A 19,516-nucleotide genomic window follows, 5' to 3' on the forward strand; every position below is an offset into this window, starting at 1 on the left:
CGCGGGTGCTTGCAGGAGTACGTAGATGTTTCCTCGCCGGAGGCTCATGGTCGCTAACATCAAGTAGCCATACTGTACACAAATTCTTGGAGATCTGGGGTAGGCAGTAGACGTAAACTCATACATCACATATGCTGATGAGCGCTCAGAGCGGACGTTATCAAGATCGAGCATCCTACAAGAGGCGACGACACGAGATCTTGGGGTCCACCAGATGCGCCCTACACCGATGGCGTCGAGCGTCAATTCCCCGGCGAAAGCGCATACTATCTTTCTGTACGACTTGCAGCACAACTATGTTGTTCATATTGCTGACAACATGCAGGTGAATCGCAACAAGAAGTCTGTCGGACTCGCTTTCAACAACCCCACCGGTATCTCCATCCTCCATAGACTAGCCCAAGAGTGCGATGTCCTCGTCGAAAACTACCTCCCCGGATCACTCGCCAAGTACCAGCTCGACTACGCGACGCTTGCGAAGCTCAATCCCTCTCTGATATACGCGTCTGTCACCGGCTATGGGCAAACAGGGCCATACCGCGACCGCGCGGGCTACGACGTCATGGTTGAGGCCGAGATGGGCTTGATGCATATCACTGGCGAGCGCGACGGGCCCCCAGTCAAGGTCGGCGTGGCGGTGACGGATATCATGACCGGGATGTACACTGCGATCGGCATACAAGCAGCGTTGTATTCGCGGAAAGAGACCGGCTTAGGTCAGTGGATCGACGCGAGTTTGAGCGACGTACAGGTCGCGGGGTTGGCAAACATCGCCAGCAGCGCGCTGGTGACAGGGAAGGGCGATAGCGGACGATGGGGAACTGCACACGGTGAGCGCATACATGAACTATGTGCCAGAATGGCCATGCTGACTCTACCATAGCAACAGTAGTACCTTACCGAGCCTACAAGACAAAAGACACCAACATCGCAGTCGGCGGCTGCAACGACCGCCTGTACGGCATTCTCTGCGATAAGCTACAGCGTCCAGAATGGAAAACCGATCCCCGCTTCCTTACGAACGCGCTCCGTGTCAAGCACCGTACCGAGATCGACACGCTCGTAGAGGCCGAGCTCATGACCAAGACAACGCAGGAATGGTTGGAGATCTTCGAGGGAAGCGGGATGCCATACGCAGCTGTCAACGACATCAAGGGCACGGTCGAGCACGAGCATGTTCTTGCGCGTAATATGATCGAAGAGGTTGAGCACCCTGCTGTAGGCAAGGTGAAGCTTGTCAATCATCCGGTCAAATATTCGAGAGCAGAGCCGCGGATCAGGAGTCCGCCGCCGTTGTTGGGTCAGCATACGGATGAGATATTGAGGGACGTACTGGGGTACGACGAGGCCGGTATCAGAGAGCTGAGAGAGAAGAAAGTAGTCGCATAGACGGTGGCGTAGTAGTCGCGTACCCAGTATTCCAAATTCCCATCGCGAAGACGCGTCCGAAAACAAACAACTAGAGTACCAAGCGCGAGCACACACGTCCTCACATGATTCAGACAATTTCATCTCCGAGGTCCGATTCTTCCGACGCATTGGGACGCAACTGTCCGAGAGTCAGCCACCAAAATTTCCTGAGCCGCGTGTCGATTGTCGGCAAAGTGACGTTTCGCGTAGGCCCCACATCTCACCGGAACGCCTGGCCCCACATGCGCCATCGCCATGCACCCCACAACGTCCTTCACGCGACGTGCTCTTGGCCATATCGCGGGTGTATTGTGCCCTGCATGTGCCATGTGGTCTTGATATTGCAAGAGCCGTTCGTGTGGAATCATGGAGGTAGTGGGGATGGGAGGCGTACTGGTAGTGTGGTGGATGGTGGAAGGGCTGCATGGCTGGTAACGGCGTGCTGAACGCGTGAAAGTACAGAGTACGTGTTTTCAAGATGGCGACCAAGAATGTTACCGTTGGCAATGACAACGATGCAGCACCACTGCCTTTCCGCTATCAGTTTGCTGCTGGGGCTGTAGCTGGGATATCGGAGATTTTGGTAATGTGAGATTGTCTTGGTATCGGAGGTCAGAAGAGAGTGCTAAGGATGTAGATAGGTACCCACTTGATGTAGTCAAAACACGAATCCAGCTTCAGCGTGGCAAAGTTATCGATGGTGAAGGGTACAATGGTGTTCTGGACTGCTTCCGAAAGATCATTCGCAATGAAGGTGTATCAAGATTATATCGCGGCATCACTGCTCCTATACTGATGGAGGTTCCCAAGCGGTACGACCCGATTGCATGTCTTCGTCGATTGCGACTGATTGAAAACAGTGCTATCAAGTTCTCCGCAAATGACTCCTTCACGCAGTTCTATCAACGCCTCTTCTCAGCCCCAAGCCTGACCCAACCTCTCGCCATCCTCACCGGTGCCAGCGCTGGCGCAACCGAGTCTCTTGTTGTCGTTCCCTTCGAGCTCCTCAAGATCCGACTTCAAGACAAGACATCTGCGTCACGCTACAATGGGCTGCTCGACTGTCTTGTCAAGGTAGTCCGCCAAGAAGGTCCATTGGCGTTGTACAACGGCTTTGAAGCCACGTTATGGCGACATATAGTATGGAATGCCGGGTACTTTGGCTGCATCTTCCAGGTACGGGCTCAGCTGCCTGCCCCGGCAACCTCGAGCAATCCAAGAAAGCAGAAGATGGGGAACGACCTCATAGCAGGGTTCGTAGGAGGTGTTGTAGGGACGACGTTCAACACACCACTAGATGTTGTCAAGAGTCGTATACAGAGCGTTGCCAAGACGCCTGGTGTAAGGCAGAAGTACGCTTGGGCGTGGCCGAGCTTGGGGGTTGTTGCGAGGGAAGAAGGGTTCAGAGCGTTGTACAAGGGCTATGTGGCGAAGATCTTAAGGTTTGGACCTGGTGGTGGCGTATTGTTGGTGGTGTATTCCGCAGTGTTGGACATGTTCGCCAAGGTGGCATAGACATCCTCGTGTTCTGAAAATGGAAGTATCGGTGCGAATGATCTCCGACTTTCCGTTCTGCTCAGGATGATGTGCTTCGCTTGCCTATTTTTAATATTGATATCGGAGTCTTCAACATACCGCCGAAGGCAGAGGGTATCTAACCATGGCCAACTGCATGCCCCTGCGTATTGACCAAACATCCAATACTATACAGCCTCACAATCTCGTCGAGCTAGGCAAAGACATGTCACGAACTTGCTAGTACCTGACGCTGTGGTTGTGGCGATTCAGTGTCGATTAGTTGATTACTTATCTGAGACGCCATTGTCTGATGTGCGACCCTCTAGCGGAAGATTGACGCAACAAAACGCAACTAGCCGATATCCAAAGTAGCAATTGATTGATTCTGCGCACCAGATCAAGCACAGCTAGCCACCTTAATGAGGCGAATGAGACAGTGGATGATTCCAACAACGGTCAGCAGTCAGGGGAGGCCCCACTAGCGTACGCCTCATAGTCCCACATGCGAGTCGATCCGGGGTTGGTGTAGGACGAAATCCTTCGAGAAGTCTGGTAATTTGAGGGCGATTCAAAGGAGCATTTACCTCGTCATCCAACGGCCGTGATAAGGCACGGAGCGATCGGTGGTGCTAGGAGCTGGTACGGTGTTTGGCGATCAGATGAGGGTCCCGAGCGCCGGAGGTATCTCCAAGCGGCGACTATGGACCACCAACGTAAGGATCAGCTGTAGTCTTCGGGTGCGCAGATGTGCGCGCGGCGCAATCTGCAGCAGCAGGATTGCAGGTTTATATGCATTTTGTAGATGAGTTGAGATGAGCCTATAATGCTTAGGCCGAGTCATGGTCTTGCTTTCCCCCGCAGCCGCGATCGCTTGGCGACCGACAGCACCTGCAGACTCCGGCCTGCGAAGGGTCCTCCGATCATCAGCCAACACATCAAATCTTTGCGACGAGCGACATGGCGTTAAAGCAGTGCAGCATGTGCGATCGCACATTCACCAAGTGTACGTGGCTGCCGAACGCGCGTAGACAGTGTACTGACCCCGATTCCAGTAGAGCACGTGAAGCGGCACGAGCGGTCCCGTTCGTCCATCTCAAACCTCCATCATCAGCCGTGAGCTAAACACCATCTCAGACACACGAGAGCGCCCCTATGAGTGCCCGACATGCAAAAAGCACTTCTCGCGCAGGTGAGGCCCCCAATGAAAAACCTCCGTACTAGCGTCCAACCTCTTCATATAGCGATGTCCTGTTTCGGCACTGCAAAGGCCATGCGCAGAATGCGATGAACCGGATGAAGAGCAATGAACAACAAAACACCAACGACCAGCAAGAGTTCCGACACAACTCCATGGACGAGAATCAAACATCACGACCATCTGCCTCACGGAACGTAAACGGCCCGACTCCAGCAGCAACACCATTGATCCGCGAAGACTCCAACTTCTCGCCCATGTCCAGGAGGAGAGAGTCGCAAATACCGCAGATCAATGTGAATAACCACTACAATGCGCATCTATCACCTCCCACGGATGGCCGTCATTCTTCATCGCGGTTACAACCGCCGTCACCCGGTGAGGACCGGATCGAAGCGCTGATCAACGCGGCCCAACATCTAGAGCCTGGAACAGACACACCCTGGCGGTCACCATCGCCTATGATTATTGCGCGTGCCGAGAATGTTCAGATGTCAAATCGAAATCCTCATGAGAGTATGGGTCCACCTATCGACCCAGCTATGGAAGCGCTCTCGTTCTCGCCAGCTGGCCATGTCTCAAGTTTGGACCAGTGGGCTTTCGAACTCGTTCAAAGCAACAACCCAGTCCCCAACCGCACTCCTGCGGATGCGTTACAAACGTGGCTATTTCCGCTTGAGGGCGATATGAACACTCCCCAAGGATCGCATCACCTCGGCGTGGAAGGCTTTTTCGAGCACGGAGCATTCCAAGCACTCCCAGAAAACCAGGCCAGTCCATCGGGCAGCAGTGTTTCAATAGCAAGCAGAGTGCCGCGAGAACGATTCCAGCGAGTCCAAAGTTGTTGGCCCTCCCGGAATCGCAAATCCTCCCGGCTTATGCCCGATCTGTGGCAGAACCTTGTAGCGTGTGAATGTACCAACATACTGTCGGAGGTCGGCTCTGGAGCTATGGAAACGCCCATGAGTGAAAGGGAGCGGCGGAACTCGCGATGGGGATTAGACGAGGAGTGCAGAGGCAGACTTCAAAGCGCCTTGCACAACTTACCGGCATCTAATCCACCAAGATCTGAATCATATGGCGACACTGCATCTTCGAGCGGTGATGCCGCAGGAAGTCCGAGCATCGAGGGTGTACAATTTCCCCCCGCTGAGATCTTGGACATCGCTCTCGAGATGTATCTCTACTACTTCCACCCAACCCTTCCGATTATCCACATTCCGACGTTCTCTGCAAAGAATGCGCCACGACCATTACTACTTTGCATGTGTCTCATCGGCCTGAGCATTCTTGGTACCGCAGGTGCAGCCAAGTTTGTCACTCGCACATTCCCGGTAAGCAATGCGATAGCTGTACATCTCACATATACTGACCCTTGACAAGGCTGTTTTACAACTCGCGTTGGCCGAGCTACAGACCCTTCCAACAACAGATCATCCGCCGCATCGGCAAATGCGGATCATTGCCACTAGCTTGCTAGCCCTGAATCTAGCCTCCATCACCGGAGTAGGTAGTAATTATCGATCATGCAAGTCATGAGCTAACGTTCACGTAGCGGAAAAGTCGGATCGCGCAGGCAGAGAAGATGTATGCCGAGCTTATCGGGGTATGTTGCCGCTTGTACCACGCTTTCGAACATGACTGACTCTCTTAGTTTGCGCAAAGCCAAGGTCTCTTCTCCGCCAACGAGGGCGTGAAGATAGATACTCTTTTGGATGAGATGATCGATATCGACTCAAAATGGAAGGCTTGGTCAAAGGTCGAATGCAGCAAACGCATCATCTTTGGTCTTATCGAAGCAGACTGCTGGTGGGCAGGCTACCTCTCGACAGCACCAATGATTCGCCCCGAGACAGTCCAGATTCTGCCGCCCTCAGATTACTCGCTCTACCACGTCAACAGTGCGGCGAAGTGGTTCCATCTCGTACAGCGCGGTGCGAGGATACACTCACAGAGGATAACACCATCGTTCCATCCGACCCCAGGCTTAAAGCTCGACGCATCAAGCTTCCGATCATTACTGACTCTCCTGTTACTGCGAATCTATGAGAGCAATGACAGGCTTGCTCCCGCGACAGGAAACCAGAAGCAGCTTGAGCCTTGGCGGATATACGCCGAAGATGCCCGGAGTCGAGATATCCTTCCCTTGCTGGTGAACCTCTCCGGCTCTTCAATCGACGCACTTCGTACTGCGGATCTGAACTCCGCCGTCCTCTGGCACGCCTCCTGTATGGTCCTTGGAGCAAACATACGCTACTTCGAACTCGCAGCAGGACGCTCCGGTCCCGAGCCTGCCGTCAACGCTCTAGAAGACATCTCGATGTGGTGCCAAACACCAAGCGCGAGAAGGAGCGTGTTGCACGCTGCACACATCTACAAGCTACTCTTCGACCGCAAAGTCAGCGACATCGTCAACCCCCACAGCGTAGTCGCGCTCTTCCACGCCGCCCTCGTCCTTGGCCTGTATATCTTCGCCCTCCCACCAACCGACAACAGACCCATGAGCGACTCTTGCATTGAACTCCTCGACCTTGTAGACTGGATCTCCGTCGGCCAACTCGGCTTCATCGATACGCCACAATCGCCCATAGGGTTCGGAGACGCTACCCAAGTCGTCAACTTCATACACCGCGGCGGCAGCTTCAGCATAACGGGAATCGCACTGGAAGGTGGCTATCTTGCTGCTCGCCGCACTCTGCTACATTGTTCAGACCTCATGGAAGGCATGGGCCGATGGAAGAGCAGAACGTTCAGCCAAATACTACACATCATGAGCGACGATCTAACGGATTACGACGGTCGCGGCAACGACGACGGGGATGACGAGGTCGATGGCGAAGGAGAAGAGGGCGAAAGGAATTCCCGGTGACGGTTAGCGTCCTCTTCTCAGCAGTGCCTTTCAATTACTCAATTGCAAGGCCTGTGGGGAAGAGGATGATTGAGAGAACCAAAAATAAAGATCTCTTGGTGGTCTTTGATTGTGATCAGAGCTAGTTCGGGACGCTTCAACAGCGTGGTATAGAACAGTACGGAGGGTTTGTTGGTTCAGGAAGGTGTATACGATTTGCATTGGGTGGCGTTGAGTCGCATAGTAACGGTGTTGCACAGCGACAGGCAGAATTAGGATGCGGATCCGAGGTCTCGAAAAGCAATGTGTTTCTCATGGCCATCTACTTAATATATCATACTTCATTCCAATCATGCAGCGCGCGATTTCCTCCTAGTGGTCCCCTTCTTGGAAACACAGTAATGGTGTTGCACTGGAGCCCAGTCCCACTCTAGACCTTTAGCCCAGTCAGCTTCTCGATGAGTGTATCGAATGCTTTGGTACTACAGTCAACGACTGATGCAGCAGTAGCCCAGAAGATAGCCGCTGGTATCATGCTGATGACAGTGATGAAAGTAGGGTATCGTTGGAGGCCAGCGAGCTGCTGATCCTCTGGATCAGATGTACTATCTGACTCCTCAACATCGGCGTCATTCTCCTCTTCCTGCTCGACAAGTAAGTTTGGTCGACGTGGTGAAGGCAGTCTGGACTGCGGGCGTGGTAGGTCGATCCAATCTTCCATCTCGGAGTCCACGGCATCCGATGCGCTTTGGAGAAAGAGGGCTTTGTCACTGGCTTTCGCAGGAGTTCCGCACATGATCAAGTCGCCAGCTGGTCCGCCCTCCATGACAGTCTTTATCGGTGCAAGATCCATGTCCCGAAATCGATCTAGATTTATCAGCTCCCTCTGCTCTGCCGCTTCCTCCTCGTCCACTCTAGCCTCCCGTGCCAGGTCGACAATTTCTGTCGGCGAAGAGGCACTGCGGCGGCTCTTGTGCGGCGTGTTATGTTTGACTTGGCGAGAATCAAAGTAACCGGAATTGTTCGTCAAAAGCGTGTCTGGTGTAGTAGCTGAAGGCGCAAAGTCGATGTGTCTGCCGTTGGGAGTTTGCACGACGGCACGTGCAGGGGAAGGGAAGGCGATGAACGAGGTAGACACTGGTAGTGCATCTTCAGACGCACGGCGGACGTTGCGGGATGAGATTTGCGCTCGAGGTAGGTCGCTGTAGGCTTCAAGGGACTGTTACAGATTCAGTATACGTCGATCAAGCTCTCCATGGGTGGTACTCACACCAAGCGCACTGACAGCCACCTGTTCGTCTTCCACTGGGTGCATCCCAATATCTTCTTGTAGATTCTTGAGATCACTGCCCTCGTCGATAGCTAACGCCTGGCTTGACATACCGTGGTTTGGCGCGTCGGTGTCAAAGACGCCGTCTGTTGCAGCAATAGCCGATGCGCATTCCTGCTGTCGACATTGCTCCTTCAAGTCTTTTTCGATCGAAGACCGACGAAGCTGCAGCTTGCCAGGCTCATCAGGCGTGGGCTTATCGTGGGCATAGAAGCTGCTGTAGTCCTGAACAGGCGCAGGTGGCGCAGTCTTACCAGGAAGATTCATAACATCCTCGATTGTGTCCCCGGCTTCCTTTCCGTCTATACCAAAAGCGTCTTCGCCATCACTCAGTTCCATACTGTCATCCTCATCCTCGTAGCCTCCCTCTCGTTCATCACCAGAATCGAACACCTTCTCCTTCTGGGCGACCCGCTCTTCCGCGAGGCTACTAGTAGGTGTTGCAGTGATATCGAGCTTCTTTGCGGGTGTTTCGTCAAAGTACGACGTTGCGGAGAGAGGTGAAGGGCTGCGTACGTCATGGAGAATCTTTTGGAGGGTGCGACAATCGGCTGGGGAAAAGTTGGAACCCCGTGAGTTGGTGGGTGTTGAGCTAGAGCTCATATTGTCGTCTTGCAGAGATGGGCTGTTGTCTAATGAGGCTGGTCGAGGGGGCGTGGAAGGCATTGTGTTCGGCGGTGGCTGCGGACCATCTTGAGTCTTGTTGTTTGGTGACGACATGATAAACACGTGGGATGATGCTTCTCTGGTTGGGGTAGTCGCGATCAAGATGGAAGGCGACTGCGAGAGAGGGACAAGCCGTGGGATGAAAGAGCCCCGGTCTACCTAGGTAAGTGCATGCGGCAAACAACCAACAAGCGCGATGACGAAATCAGAACAGGGCAAGCACGTCTGAACAAATTTGGGATAAGTACTAACAGGCGCATGTGACAGCCAAATCAGCATGCCTACAACCCAACACCTTCCTCACCAACACGAACACCCCTCAGTACGTATCCATCCCTCCTAGCTTCAGTCGCTTCTCTCGAGATCGTCTCCTTAGTCTCCTCACTGCGCGGCTTCCATCTCACCATGTACGGCTTCGCCATGGTCGTGCTTCCGACAGCATCAAACGCTTCATCGCTGGTATCTACCTGCACTTCATTTCCCTGTTGATCCAGCGGCGGCAAGATGTCGAAAGCCCATAACAGCTTGGCTAGCACGATGAACATACTATTCTCGGCCAGATGCACGCCCGAGCAGATCCTGCGACCCGCACCAAAGGCCCAGTGGTCGCGGCTTGCAGCTGGGCCGGCCGCATAGTGTCCACTTCCATGAGGGTGGTTCAGATAGCGCTCGGGTTTGAAGCTATTAGGGTCCTCGAACACGTTGGAGTCGTAGTGTATCGGGTATTGTTGTAGACATACAACTGACTTGGCAGGTATGTGGATACCTTTATACGTTATCGGTGCAGTCGTGTAATGTGGCGTACCGATGTTGGTGACAGGGCGTAAGCGTAGAGTCTCTTTGACGATGGCACGGATATAGGGTAGTTGTGGTTCGTCTTCGAATGTCGGTGATCGGGAAGGCGGAACGACACCTCTGATTTCGTCGATTGCTCTCTGTCGTGCGTCCGGGTTCGCGCTGAGGTAGAGAATAGCAGTGTTGAGTGCCGCGGATGTTGTCTCACTGCCCGCTTCTATCATGCTACCAGCTAGGAACGCCGCCTGCAGTTCACTGATACCTTGCTTCTCGTAATCGCTCTCAATGACTAGAGGCGTAGGATATCAGTACATGCTTCACGTACATTTCCTACAGCGGCGTCACTCACATTGCTTGACGAAGCATTCCGGAGCCTGTTTGGTCTCCATCTGAGTCTTGAGTGTACTCCAGAAAGACATCCACAAATTGGCTTGTTTGTCAAAGTAAGGTTTGACGCCCTTACGCCACCATTGTAGTTGCGGGGGGAGCTTGCCGAGAAACGGAAGCGTGTCTGCTAGGTACGTCCCTGGTTTCGCGATCGTGGAGAAGTCGTTCATTATGTCGTAGATACCGTGCACTTCGTCGCAATCCTGCCACATGTCAGCATTGATATTCTCATGTGTTCAAATGCACTACTCACCCATTCTGGAATGCGTCGCCCATACGTGCTAGTCATGATGACGCTCACAGTGTATCTTCGGATGGCCTTGTAGCTAACTCCATTCCCTTTCGCTGCATCTGCACCCTTCAGTATCTCTTCAAGCAACATCTTCGCCTCAAAATCCTGACTGGGCTTGAACGTCGCACTGACAGCAGGTGTCAAAAGCTTATGACTGATGCCTCTCAGCTTCCGCCATTCCGGTCCATATTCCATAAACAGGAATCGCATGCCACCACCAAGTGCATCACCAGATACCGGCAACGGCGTTCGAGAGCTTGTATGCGCAGACTGTTTATCCAGAATCTCCTTACATGCTTCGGGAGAACAAATCATGTACCAGTCGTTCCAGCCAAGACGGATTTTGTAGACCTCGCCGTACTCGCGAGCCCACGCAGTGATTTGCTGGTGCGGCTGCTGGCCCAATTGATGTGCATTCCCAAGAACCGGAAGACCAGCGGGACCTGGCGCGGCCTTCGTGCCAGTTGGCGGTCTGTTGCTGTATCGCCTGTACAGTAGAAAGATTCCAAAGGAGAACAGGATGAGGGTGATGGCATACATGTGGGGCTGCGTGGGGACGATATCGTTCAATGAGTATTGGAGAGGAAACTTGACCAGAAGTACTTAGGATGGATCGAGTAGTCCTCTAGCAACCCACATATCTTAACGATTTGGCATGCGCGGATATGCCCATGGTATATCAACGTATCGCGAAGCGTAGAGTGTTTGATGCATGATCATGCAGGTTCCCCACATGTTCGGGTGGATGAATCCTACCTAGGTACCCTTTGCATACGTAAAGCGGGAGAGGGGAATGCGGAGTAAGTCCTGGAGCCATGCTTGTGAGCTTGTGAGTTTGTTTGGACATGTACGTTACTCCAACTTCCGACGTATTCAGTCCGTGTACAACCTTGGAAGACTTCGAGTTTGGTGTTGGGGAAGGTCTCGAGGTCTCGTAGCGCGTACTTCCAAAACTGCGCGCCGACACAAGGTCGGCCGATATCCGTCGCGTAGTCTTCACCACCAACCTTGGAAGGACAGGTCGCGTACTGCTAACTTTGTCTACACACTACCTCCATTGCGATGACATGCGCAGGATGATTAGATTGTCTCAGGTAATCAGAGTGCGCGACGAAGGCCGAGCGACCCTGGATCCGCAATTCTGGCAGTCCTTTAGTCAGCCGTCCCTGTCGGCTCTTCGTAGCCACCGAGCGCATCCATCGTTCCTCCAGGCAGCCAGAGAATCGTGATTCAGGCGCACCACAAGCTCACGAGGCGCGTCATAGAGTCCATTCAGCTCTACGTATAAAGCCTTGCGCGTGTAATCTCATAACTGACATCGTAGGATATGCTTACTCGTCTCACAGCTCGCACGCCTTTGCGCTTCCTCACATCCAGCCTGTATTTGTCCAGTCTGCGCCCGTCGAACCTCCAATCGCTGAACGTCCCGAACACATTACCGCGCACGATGTCTACCTCTACCTTCTCACTCGACTCTGCAATCTTCAACAAGACACTGTACAAAAAGATAACAGACATATGGTTCCCTGGCGTCGACACCAGCGGCAAGGAGTTTGACATGAGCATCGCAAAGCGCTGGTTCGCAGGCAGTCCCGAAGAGCGACTTGCCCTCGACGGCCAATGTAGAGATGTCTGTGGCAAAGCCCTTAAAGCTATTGGCCCAGAGAATTTCCCAGAAGCGAATGCGCAACCTTTCCTAGACGAGATTGCGCGCGTTGCGGAGGAAGAGAACAAGGCAGATGGCGCGACAGGAGAAGATGCAGCATGGACAGCACTCAGCTTCGCACTCTTGTTAGACCAGATGCCGCGGAATATCTACCGCACAGATGAAGGGCTGCGCCTGGTGTATGGGCATTACGATCGCATGGGCGATGCGCTCGTTCGCAACCTTCTATCCCCCGCATCGCCCATTGGCCGCCCCGACAAACATCCTGCGCTCCGTTTCTCTGCCGCGCATAGGACGTGGTTCTACATGCCGCTCATGCACAGCGAAGATCTGTCCGCACACGATCTCGCCGAGGAGATCATAGCGGAGTTCGCGCGAGAACTCGAGGGGTTGGACGGGTACAATGGCACGAAGATGTTGATTGAGAACTACCAGAAAGCTGCGAAGGAACACAGGGATCCAGTGGAGCGGTTTGGTAGGTATCCGCATCGAAATGCTGCCTTGGGTAGGACCAGTACAGAGGAGGAGAGGAGGTTTATGGAGGACGGTGGAGCTACATTTGGGGTTGCGCAGAATCAGAAGGGTAATACTGCGAAGTCAAATGGAACGTAGATACGATACATAGTAGATGCTGAACTACTGCTATTTTCTCAATGGTCTTTCGACGTATGTGTAGGCGTGTTCGAAGTTTCTCCGGGTCAATCATACGCAATGGTAGATTATAATCGCAATGCAGGCATTCTCTCTGTCTCGAGATAGAGTATCACATCGCTGCGCACTAAACATATCAAGTCTTCACACGTTACCGTACAACTAAGTTGATTTGCTTAACGGGAGCATATGTATCTGCCAACCCACCACTCTAGTTACCTAAATAGTCTACCTGATGATGCAAAAAGAGTTCTTGCTGCCAATCCTTATCACTCTGACACTGCCAGAGCCTCTGGAAGAGCAAAAAAGATGGGTCTTACCGCGACTCGAACGCGGGGCCTCTCGCAAGCTGTGCTTGGGTTTACCCCTTGAAGGTGTTAGGAAGGAATGATAGCGGCTCATGTTTGAGTTGACTTACTAAGCGAGAATCATACCACTAGCTGTTGTATGTCAGAAATTGTTGGTCGGAAGACGAATGCTTGGTACATACACCATAAGACCATTTTTTGCTGTTGCAGCTGTTGATGGAGTGATGGCCAATTAGTAACAATATCATCTGAGTGCAAATGGTCTGGCCGCGTCCTGTAGCCCCGCCCTGCATCGACAACCCATGTTGATAATGAAGTAATTGGTTGAGTCATGGTGGAGCTACGGCTCAGTGTCGGGCGGCTGCGTTCGCATATGTGGGGACCACAACACGAACACGAACGATGGAGGGGTAATCTGACTAGCTTTCGATGGTAGAGACGATGCACACTGATAGTCCTGGAGTGACTTGACCATTGGTCGTTGAGATGGTCAGAAGCTCAAGTAACTCAAGTTGTAAGGTTGACATGGTACTTTTATACACAATCTCCTTTTTGCCACTCCAAACAAGCAGTACACTAAGTTAAATCAACGATGCGTACAACAAGATGCAATAGCCTGGAGATTTACAGAATGATTCCAGGACAAAATAACATACCACAAGCATTTCCAGGTGCACACAATTTACCGAGATTCAGTACTGGTGATAACAGTGGTAATGCAAGGGTATTCAAGTACGATTGTCGCGGCGGATGCGCTATCGCAAGGGTCGCTGCATCTTCGCCTCGACATCATGGACGCGCTCCTCGGAATCTTGGAAGCGCGCGTACCTTCCAGCACCTCCGTCTACGCCGCATCAACGTCGCAACATCAACCTCCGATGGCGACCACGGCTTTACCTGCACCTTTGCACACGCTGGAAAAGTCATAATCCACCATGGTGCGGTTGCTGGTTCCTGAAGGTGAGTTACGCGACCAGATGTAGCTGTAGTATCCTAACATAACCCAGGCGAGAGTCAGCATGCCATCACCGGGAGACCACCTGGCGCAATCGCTACACAACGCGACCTTATCGCATCGCCATGGCGATCTTCAATTGCCGCTGCAGCCGTGACTGGCGGCTTCGCCCTTGTTGGCCGCTCACGACCTGGTGTGTTCCTCAAGTCCGCCGCCTTGATCGGTGCCGTAGACCTCACATTTACCGCCTCGGGAATCTATGGGCAACATGAACTGCACCGGGGCGTCTTCAAGTTGGAAGGGATACAGCCCAAGCCGGGTAAGCTATGGGAACGGACAAAGCACTGGACGTGGGAAGATGCGACACTTGGGGGAGGAGTGGTGGGCGCATTCCTGGCACTGAACCCGCGTGCTCTACCCGGCGTCTACGGCTTCGCGCGATTCTTCGGAGCGGCTACAGTTGGGTGTGCGCTCGGATACAAGGCCGGACAATTCTACATCGTTCGCCTGCCCCCGCAACTCCTCCAGCTCTATGATTATTCAACAATGGCAAACCGCCAAAAAGAGTATGAAAAGTTGCAGGAGAACGAAAAGGCCAAATCGTCTCTTTCTCGAATCGGCAAACTCGCGCTCTGGTTCCACACGTCTCAGACGATGACTATTCTTCGGAGTCCTCTACAACTCGGCGGTATCGGAGGGATGGGAGGAGTTAGCGGTGGTCCTGGTGGTCAGCAGTCACCGCATGGTAGCCCATTGCATGCATTGAAGGCTGAGATGGACAAAGAGACTGTCTTCCAGACCGAGTTCAAGGAGGGTGAACTTGCCGGACCCGATGTAGAGAACGGCTACCGCGCGTACAAAGACAATCTCCAATCAAGAGATGCAAGCAAAATACAAGACTGGTTGGAGCAAGTTCGGGAGCTCAAGAACAAGATCGGTTCGGAATGGCAATACGTCTGGGGATATCTTGGGCAGAAAGAAGACGAGTTTTATCAGCATGCAGAGGAAGACGGGGAGAAGGATCTGCTCCGACGGGAAATCCAGCTGCTGAACAACATGGCCGCTGATATAGTTACCCGATGTGCAATCCTCGAGTACCACGAACGCGATGCCCTGAAGCAACTACGGCAAATCGAGCAAACAGGATCAAGCGTCGAGTCAGATGCAACATCCCAATCCATCACGGCGCCGTACGAATTTCCACACGATTCAGCCGAGGTTGCTCAGAGCAACCACCGTGGCCCGCGCATCGCCACCGAGCGAATCCGCACAACCTGGTCAAGACAAAAAGAATTGTTGCGACACTTCGACCACGCTGCCGCCCGTGCCAGTGAGATATCCGAAGCCGATAGCGGTTTCCACGTCGCTGAGCACCTCAAGCGTCTGAAAGAGGATGCTGAGCAGATGCGGAAGAATGTAGAAGCCACTGGGCGTTTGCTGCGACGGTTTGAGGATCGGGTTCGTGAGGCTGATGAGGAGGCGAAAGAAAAACCTCGCCAAAGCGGTGTTGATGAGGATAGTGAGCAGAAACCTACTTGACATGTATCTTGGTTGCACTTGGGTATACTCTGCCTTTGTCATGAGCCCACGAAGCCAGGCGTTAGAGGTTCTTCTGTTGAATACGTCTGCAACGACTGATATCACGAGACTATTGGCCTGTTGGTGTACGTATCATGCATGATACGGTGAGCAATTTAAACTCAACAACGTCAAGAGTTCATCTTGATGGCCCGAATACATAGCTAGAAAAGCACAACAAGCCGTGCGAGCTGCGATACCTAGGCAGGAATGATGCTCTCTACGCGAATCCGTGGCCTCGTCTGCGGACGATTCTATCGATGTCTGTGAGGCACTGGAATGGGCTGCTCTTCTTGAAAAAAACAATGTATATCTCTGGGTGCATCAATTGCGTCGAAGCACTCCGAAATTTACTTTCGTAGTCAGCTACCTAGGTATGCTGTCCATGAGTGTAGTAAAAATAAAGAACATTCAGAAGGCCGGATTTCTCATAGACCGCGAAGAAACTATAGCTCTCTCCCATGATAGTGCACGATACACCCTGCAGAGCTTTCCAAACGATCCAGTGTATTCGTGCCAGCGCTTCTCGATAATCGCCATGGGTGAGACGGCGATGGATGACGTAACCATTCGGAACTGGACGCGGAAATCTCTCGCCGCCGCACTTCTAGAAGACTCACATCCACCACGAAACTCACCACTGCATCGCGCATCCTAATCATCGTACCATACACCTCCTAATATCTCAACAATGCGATCTATACGTTCATCTGCAGCGCGCAGAATCCGCGCATCCCTCACAGAAACCACCACCACCTCGCCATTCCGCACGCGACCAAGCGCAACACCGTGCATGCTCTGCGCACATCGCATACCGCCCCAGACGATATCACGTCGATTTCAATCCTCCTCTTCCAGCTCGAATAAAGTCGAAAAGCCATTCGAGACACCACAATCCTCCACCGCGCAATCGTCCCAAGTTCCACAAACACACTACTCCTTCTTCCCCAACTCCTTGCCATCCGGCCCGCCGCCAAACGGCCCCTTCGCCATCGACCTCTCCGCTCTCAAGAAGGAATTCCTTCAACTACAAGCCCGCGCCCACCCCGATCTACATCCCCAAGCCGACAAGAAACGCGCCGAAGCCCTCTCCTCACGCATCAACGAGGCCTACAAAACACTCCAGAACCCGCTTCTAAGAGCACAATATCTGCTATCCTTACGCGGAATAGAGGTAGCGGAAGATGAGACAGCGAAGGTAGAAGACCCGGAGCTGTTGATGGAGGTGTTGGACGCCAGAGAGAGCATAGAAGAGGCAGAAAGCGAAGAAGATTTGGTGGAGATGCGGGAGCGGAATGAAGAGAGGATAGCAGAGAGTACGGAGATAATTGACAAGGCGTTTAAGAGGGATGATTTAGAGGCTGCGAAGAGCGAGGCGGTTAAGTTGAGGTATTGGGTCAATATCAAAGAGAGCATTGAGAATTGGGAGAAGGGGGCGCCGGTTGTGCTGCAGCATTAGATGGTGTGGTGGAAGATTGAAAGGTTCTTGTACGATACTACGACTCGAGATGCCGAAGAAATGCAGCCATCGATCATCTTCTCTTCACCAACAGCTACAACAGCGCCATGGTCGCAATTCGTCTACTCTAAACAGGAACAGTGATAGGGTTCATAACCCCTGCCCCGCCGTCAACCCTCAACTCAGCGCCCGTAATATAGCTACTAAACCCACTCGCCAGGAACCCCACCGTCCTACCCACCTCCTCCGGCCTACCCGCCCTCTCCAGCCCAATCGTCCTCTTCTGACTCTCCTCTCCCTGTAACGCAGCAGGCGGAAACTGACCCTGCGCCATCTCTTTAACCCCACAGTCCTTCAGATCAACACCCACATCAATCTGCCCAGCCGTGATGGCATTAATACGCACACCCGTCCCCTTCAGCACCAAAACCCCAGAGCGCACAACACCAAGCGCAGCATGTGACGCCATAGTAAAAGCCGGAGCCCAGCACCCACCATACGTCCCCGCCACACTAGTCACAACAATAATACTCCCATACGGAACATCCTTCGGCGCAGCATTCGGATAACTCCCCTTGGGCGTCGTCTTCTGCATAGCAGCCGGCGCGTACTTGAGCGCGAAGAAAGCCGGCATGGCGTTCGTGTCAAACGCGGCGTACAGATCTTTCGGACCTGTTTGGTTGATGGACGGCGGGCCGAGTAGACCGGTCGAAGATGTCCAGACATCGAGGCGGCCCCAGGAGTTCAGCACGTCGTCGATGAGGGCGAGGGTGTCTTCTTCGGAGTTGATCTTGTAGGGGTAGCCGATTACTTTTGTGTTGGGGTATTGTGCGTTTATTGAGTCGGCGAGTTCGGCGTAGGGTTCGGAGGGGAGCGAGGAGCAGGCGTATATGCATGCTGCGCCGTGGGCTGGGAGGAGTGTTAGCAAGTGGTTGTGGGTGCGGTTGAGGGGTTGTGATGTACCGGCGAGTTCAGCGACGATTGCTTTTCCTACGAGTTGTGTTGCGCCTGTTACTACGCATACGAAGCCGTACTATATCATATCGCAATGTTAGCCACTCCATTTTATGCTTTGTTTCGCGAGGTTTTCTGGGTCTTCCGTTCCGTTTCTCGCAATGTTATTAACTTACCAATTTCCCATCTGCTCTATACGGCGAGAAGTGCTCCGAATCAGTGATACCAGCCTCCCTAACGCCAGTTCCGTTCGTGTTGTTGGCCATGGTTACAGATATCCACCGGTCTTCGGAATTAGGAAGTCGCAACGAATAAAGGACAACGTGAAAAAGAAGACACGCGCAACAGCGCGTCTATAGGACATCACATCATTGTCAATTATTGATTGACAGCTGCTTGCTTGGGCAGGAGGTATTATGTCAGTGTACATATCCACGGGGCGCGGAGATGCGGAACAGGCGTACGATTGCTGGGAGGGATGCCAGCTTATCGGCAGCTTATCGGGCTGCATGGTGGCTTCCGCGGGGCTCTCGTGGGGCAGGAGAAAGCCAGGGTAGCTTCCTTTACGAACAGCTCCAATGAGTATACACATGATAGGGATGCAAATGTGAGGAAGATTTTAATATGTGCATTTGTGAGCTTTGAAGCTCTGTTGTATAGCATTCACCACCTGGTTCTGACAGCCAGTCCCATCATACTCGTACACCTCCCACCAACGCCCTTCAAGATGCTCAAACCCCTGGTATCTGCCTCACAACGCCGCCAATGCCTGCTTCCCATGACACACTCTATGCCGTCTTCGCTTTATCATCTTCCTGGTTCTGCCTCAGCTTTTCCCTCGGTGGCAGCACGTCGGGCCCAAAGCTGAGCGGAAGCAGCTCGCCCATCGTCCTCACAATCCACTTTCCTTCCTTGTTGAACATGAAGATAGGTGTCTCTAGTGCCAGAAATTCGCGCAGAAATTGTCTGCACATTCCGCACGGCGAGCAGAAGTCGTCGATGTCGGTCGTAACGCCAACAGCCTTGAAGCTTCCGATGCGGTGGCCTGCGATGACAGCGGTACCCATGGCGACACGCTCAGCGCATGTTCCAACGGGGTAGGCCGCGTTTTCTACGTTTGCGCCGATTATGGTGTGCGCGGCGGATGTATCGGTTGCGGAGGAAGTGGTCAGGAGGAGGGATGCGCCGACGCGAAAGAGGGAGTATGGGCCTAATCAAACATTATGTTAGCACCAATCTTTTGTTTAGGTATCTTCAATACCCTCTACCACCATGCGCTGCATCATAAAACTCCAGAAAACATACAATAAGCCCTCGCCCTCGCATCAAAGCACTGCTCGCCCAAAACCTGCAGCTCCTGCGCCGAAACGCCATGGATCAACCCATCTTTCTCGGTCACAGCTTCACCAGGGCTGAACTTTGGTACGGCGGTTGTTGACATGGTGGGAAAAGGAAAGGAAGGAAGAGAAGAGTGCGACGCGACGCGGGGATCATTTGGGGAAAC

The 19,516-nt window shown here is 53.0% G+C and overlaps 9 protein-coding genes across 9 annotated transcripts; 6 read left to right on the plus strand and 3 right to left on the minus strand.

The window, feature by feature from the left end:
* Positions 1-319: 319 nt before the first annotated feature.
* On the plus strand, positions 320-1,389 carry J4E92_006846 (uncharacterized protein; the record flags this gene model as incomplete). The annotated part of the gene is made up of 2 exons (XM_051498211.1): positions 320-830; positions 884-1,389. The coding sequence occupies 2 exons, from the start codon at positions 320-322 to the stop codon at positions 1,387-1,389; spliced, it is 1,017 nt and encodes a 338-aa protein (XP_051351937.1).
* An 816-nt stretch (positions 1,390-2,205) lies between these two features.
* J4E92_006847 (uncharacterized protein) lies at positions 2,206-2,925 on the plus strand (the record flags this gene model as incomplete). The annotated part of the gene is made up of 1 exon (XM_051498212.1): positions 2,206-2,925. The coding sequence occupies one exon, from the start codon at positions 2,206-2,208 to the stop codon at positions 2,923-2,925; it is 720 nt and encodes a 239-aa protein (XP_051351938.1).
* Positions 2,926-4,278: 1,353 nt separating this feature from the next.
* Positions 4,279-6,992, plus strand: J4E92_006848 (uncharacterized protein; the record flags this gene model as incomplete). Its single annotated transcript, XM_051498213.1, has 4 exons — positions 4,279-5,457; positions 5,507-5,629; positions 5,679-5,729; positions 5,778-6,992. 4 exons carry the CDS (start codon positions 4,279-4,281, stop codon positions 6,990-6,992), a joined length of 2,568 nt encoding a protein of 855 aa, XP_051351939.1.
* Positions 6,993-9,248: 2,256 nt separating this feature from the next.
* J4E92_006849 (uncharacterized protein) lies at positions 9,249-10,981 on the minus strand (the record flags this gene model as incomplete). The annotated part of the gene is made up of 3 exons (XM_051498214.1): positions 9,249-10,051; positions 10,112-10,352; positions 10,403-10,981. The coding sequence occupies 3 exons, from the start codon at positions 10,979-10,981 to the stop codon at positions 9,249-9,251; spliced, it is 1,623 nt and encodes a 540-aa protein (XP_051351940.1).
* Positions 10,982-11,888: 907 nt separating this feature from the next.
* Positions 11,889-12,719, plus strand: J4E92_006850 (uncharacterized protein; the record flags this gene model as incomplete). The annotated part of the gene is made up of 1 exon (XM_051498215.1): positions 11,889-12,719. The coding sequence occupies one exon, from the start codon at positions 11,889-11,891 to the stop codon at positions 12,717-12,719; it is 831 nt and encodes a 276-aa protein (XP_051351941.1).
* A 1,282-nt stretch (positions 12,720-14,001) lies between these two features.
* Positions 14,002-15,560, plus strand: J4E92_006851 (uncharacterized protein; the record flags this gene model as incomplete). The annotated part of the gene is made up of 2 exons (XM_051498216.1): positions 14,002-14,026; positions 14,074-15,560. 2 exons carry the CDS (start codon positions 14,002-14,004, stop codon positions 15,558-15,560), a joined length of 1,512 nt encoding a protein of 503 aa, XP_051351942.1.
* A 577-nt stretch (positions 15,561-16,137) lies between these two features.
* Positions 16,138-17,058, plus strand: J4E92_006852 (uncharacterized protein; the record flags this gene model as incomplete). The annotated part of the gene is made up of 2 exons (XM_051498217.1): positions 16,138-16,141; positions 16,343-17,058. 2 exons carry the CDS (start codon positions 16,138-16,140, stop codon positions 17,056-17,058), a joined length of 720 nt encoding a protein of 239 aa, XP_051351943.1.
* A 127-nt stretch (positions 17,059-17,185) lies between these two features.
* Positions 17,186-18,278, minus strand: J4E92_006853 (uncharacterized protein; the record flags this gene model as incomplete). The annotated part of the gene is made up of 3 exons (XM_051498218.1): positions 17,186-17,967; positions 18,022-18,091; positions 18,189-18,278. 3 exons carry the CDS (start codon positions 18,276-18,278, stop codon positions 17,186-17,188), a joined length of 942 nt encoding a protein of 313 aa, XP_051351944.1.
* Positions 18,279-18,800: 522 nt separating this feature from the next.
* On the minus strand, positions 18,801-19,453 carry J4E92_006854 (uncharacterized protein; the record flags this gene model as incomplete). Its single annotated transcript, XM_051498219.1, has 2 exons — positions 18,801-19,222; positions 19,318-19,453. The coding sequence occupies 2 exons, from the start codon at positions 19,451-19,453 to the stop codon at positions 18,801-18,803; spliced, it is 558 nt and encodes a 185-aa protein (XP_051351945.1).
* Between the last annotated feature and the right edge of the window lie 63 nt (positions 19,454-19,516).

The sequence above is a fragment of the Alternaria infectoria genome (assembly GCF_024043175.1).
Source record: "Alternaria infectoria strain BMP 0036 chromosome Unknown scaffold_10, whole genome shotgun sequence".
In the NCBI taxonomy this organism is placed as follows: Eukaryota; Fungi; Ascomycota; class Dothideomycetes; order Pleosporales; family Pleosporaceae; genus Alternaria; species Alternaria infectoria.